We start from the raw sequence: 3,151 nt of genomic DNA, 5'->3' as shown, positions 1-3,151 counted from the left end.
ATGGGGTGACTCTTCAGCTTTCAGATTCAAAATGGACCATGAAGGTGATTAGAAGGTGACATCAAAAATTCACAATCAGGCCCTTGTCACCTCTGTAGCTTCACTTCTCCCTATTTTCTTCCTCAATTCCATGCTAAAACGACACCAGATTTCTTTTATCACATTATCTCCCTCCTCTTCTTTCACTTGTTGCTGAAACACACTCTTTCTTTTGCTTGTTGCTGGAATTTAGATGGACATTTCAAATCTCTATTTGCTTTTTTTTTTTTTTTTTTTTGTTTTTTTTTGTTTTTTTTTTTTTGTTTTTTTAGAAATTACCATTTTATTACAAAGATTCTCACAAAAATGAAAATAGCATCTCAAAAAGGAAACTCAACCTCCACCTGCAGAACTGGGGGAGGGAAGAGAGGACAGGCAGTGTGAGTTTCTTGGCTCACCTGGAGCCAGGCTGCAATAGTGGGAAGGTTATGAGAAAGGAACCAATCTAAAAATGGCTGATGTTACTTTAAGGAGCCTGAAAAGAATAAGGGGCCCCCGAAGGCCCAGCACCCCTTCTAGAATAAGGGCACCTTTCCAAAGCCACTAAACTAAGCAAGCACTTGGCACTTCAGGATTTTGTTCTGTGCTTAAAGCATCCCTTCCACCCAGACCTGGTACCCTTTATGGTTCAAAATTAAAGAGTTGGGGAGGGAGGGGTGGAGGGATGGCAAGACAGCTTCTAGAAGAGTTCACTCAGCAAAGCTACCCTCGGCTTAGGGTCCTGGTTCCTGTCTAGTCCCTAGGAATATTTATATTTAATATATTTTTATATAAATACACTGAAATAGCAAATATAAACTCTTAGGGGTTGGGGGAGAAGGGTAGGGGAACTCGGCAAGAAGCCAGAGCTGGAGAGTCTGCTCAGGATAATTTGACCTCCTCCTTGACCCCTTTGGCTTCAGGCTTTTCCTCCTTGGTTTTCTCTTCTTCTGTGATTTCTTTCTTCTCTTCTGGGTCTTTCTCTTTTTCATCCTCTGTTTTGACTCTCTTGGCTTTTTTGAAGTTGGAAGAGTTCTTGCGGCTGCCCTCTCCCTCCTCATCAGAGTCAGAGAACTCTTCCTCACAGGCAATTCGTTTGTCAGAGGAACAGATTGAGATGCGCTTGTCAGGGTCCTCTTCATCCTCATCAGCACTCTCCTCCAGGATAGCATCCTCAGGGATCACCTGCATTTGGACCCCAGGCGCATGGGGCAGCATTCTTAGGTTCTCAAACAGTCGCTGCTTGATCTTCTCCAAGTACTCATTAGTGTTCTGGTTGGTCATATTGGAAGGACTGATGTGAAGTTTGAAATCTGGTCCAAAATATTCAAAGTAGTCGTTGTATGGAAGCTCATTTGGGATCTCTGTGTCCAGGGCCACAGCTGTTTCGTATGTCCAGCACCGGGCGACATTACGAATGGTGTAACCACCTCCTCCCAGCATCAGCATAGGCAGGTTGAAGCTCTTCACAAATTCCACACACTTGGCATGCCCTTTGATGGTCAGATTGAAGCAACCTAACCGATCCCCAGACAGGGAGTCAGAACCACACTGTAACACGACTGCACTAGGCTGGAACATCTCCATTACTTTGGACAAGACCGGCTTGAAAATGGCCTCGTAGGACTCATCATCAATCCCATCTCGGAGCGGGTAGTTAACAGCATAATATTTGCCTTTGCCAGCACCAATATCCCATAGATCCCCTGTTCCTGGGAAGTACTCTCCGTATTTATGAAAGGACACAGTCATGACCCGGTCTGTGGTATAGAAGGCCTCTTCCACGCCATCGCCGTGGTGAATATCAATGTCAATATACAGCACCCTCTGGTGATACTTTAGCAGTTCCAGGATGGCCAAGACGATATCATTGACGTAACAGAATCCAGATGCCTCAGACTTCTTTCCATGGTGCAGGCCCCCAGCCCAATTCACAGCGATGTCCATCTGCTGCTTATTAAGTTTCACAGCACTTGCCACAGAACCACCAGCAGATAACTGACAGAACTCAAACAGGCCATCAAATACTGGACAGTCCTCACCAACACTGAATCTCTGCATCTGCTTGCTGTACTCAGACATGTTATCTGGGCGGATGGAGCACAAGAATTTAATGTAGTCATCACTGTGGTACTTGGTCATCTCCTCAGCATTGGCTTTATGAGGACGATAGATTTCCATCTTCCTGTAGAGACCATAGTTGAGCAGCAAATTATGAGTCATGCGGATTCGATGAGGCTTCATTGGGTGACCTTGTCCATAATAGTAATTTCCAACATCCCCGTTGTAGTAGTAACAGACTTTCCTCCTGGTGCCCTGAGTCTGTGCCATCTTGCTCGCCTCCCGTGCCTCCCGTCAGTCGGTCCCTCTATTTGCTTTTAATCCCACAATATCTAAAAATCAAGTTGACATGGGGTCTCTAGTAATGGCTCTGCACTCATTTTTGAGGTTTCAAATTAGTTGTTACTTTCTTCCCAAACTTATTTTATTCAGCAAGTCTGAGTTAGGACTTGTACACTGGGCTCCTCCAGCCATTGCTACTTCAACCAGCTTATGGGTCATTCTATGTTGATGCCTGGTGATCCATCTGCAGTCTCCCTCTTTCCACTTTCCCTCATCATATATGCGTATAAATTCGCTGTGAGTTCCTGAGGACAGGAAGTCTGTGAATAAATAAATGGGACATTCAAGTTGGCTTGTGTTCCAAGAGTTATGGGGTTTTGTTAAAAATGACTTCATTTAATTTTTTAAAAATGTATATATGTATTATTAAGGTGAAATTCATGAAAGACCTTATTAATATAGCTGTGTGGCTACCTTTCAAAAAATTTCACCCATTAACTGATCTTAAAATGGTAACAGCTGTCGGACCATGTGCTTGTCCAATCTCTTTCTACCCTTGCAGTTTCTTGCATTCCTGTCATTCTGATGGGATTTATGAGGCTCCTTTTCAAAGGAGGGGGGATCAGGAAGAGATTTGACAGAGGTGTAAAAATAGCATGGGGGCCGAGTGACTAAAACCTCCGAACCGTTTGCGCCGCTGTTGACATCTAAGCTGGGGAAGGGAATGCGGCCAGCCAGAGCACAGGTGTTGGACAAATGCAGCTGGACCCTTAGTACCTAGAGCCGCCTG

General features: G+C 44.5%; 1 protein-coding gene across 1 annotated transcript; it reads right to left on the bottom strand.

The window, feature by feature from the left end:
• Positions 1-783: 783 nt before the first annotated feature.
• On the bottom strand, positions 784-2,349 carry LOC119518733 (histone deacetylase 1-like). The gene has a single exon (XM_037816062.1). The coding sequence runs from the start codon at positions 2,347-2,349 to the stop codon at positions 901-903; it is 1,449 nt and encodes a 482-aa protein (XP_037671990.1). The 3' UTR covers positions 784-900.
• Positions 2,350-3,151: the final 802 nt, after the last annotated feature.

This window comes from Choloepus didactylus, chromosome 22 (assembly GCF_015220235.1).
Source record: "Choloepus didactylus isolate mChoDid1 chromosome 22, mChoDid1.pri, whole genome shotgun sequence".
NCBI classification, from domain to species: domain Eukaryota; kingdom Metazoa; phylum Chordata; class Mammalia; order Pilosa; family Megalonychidae; genus Choloepus; species Choloepus didactylus.
This window is presented reverse-complemented; position numbering and strand designations above follow the sequence as displayed.

Excerpts from the sequence above, each read along its gene's own strand:
- LOC119518733 (XM_037816062.1), bottom strand. The coding sequence starts at position 2,349 with ATGGCACAGACTCAGGGCACCAGGAGGAAAGTCTGTTACTACTACAAC.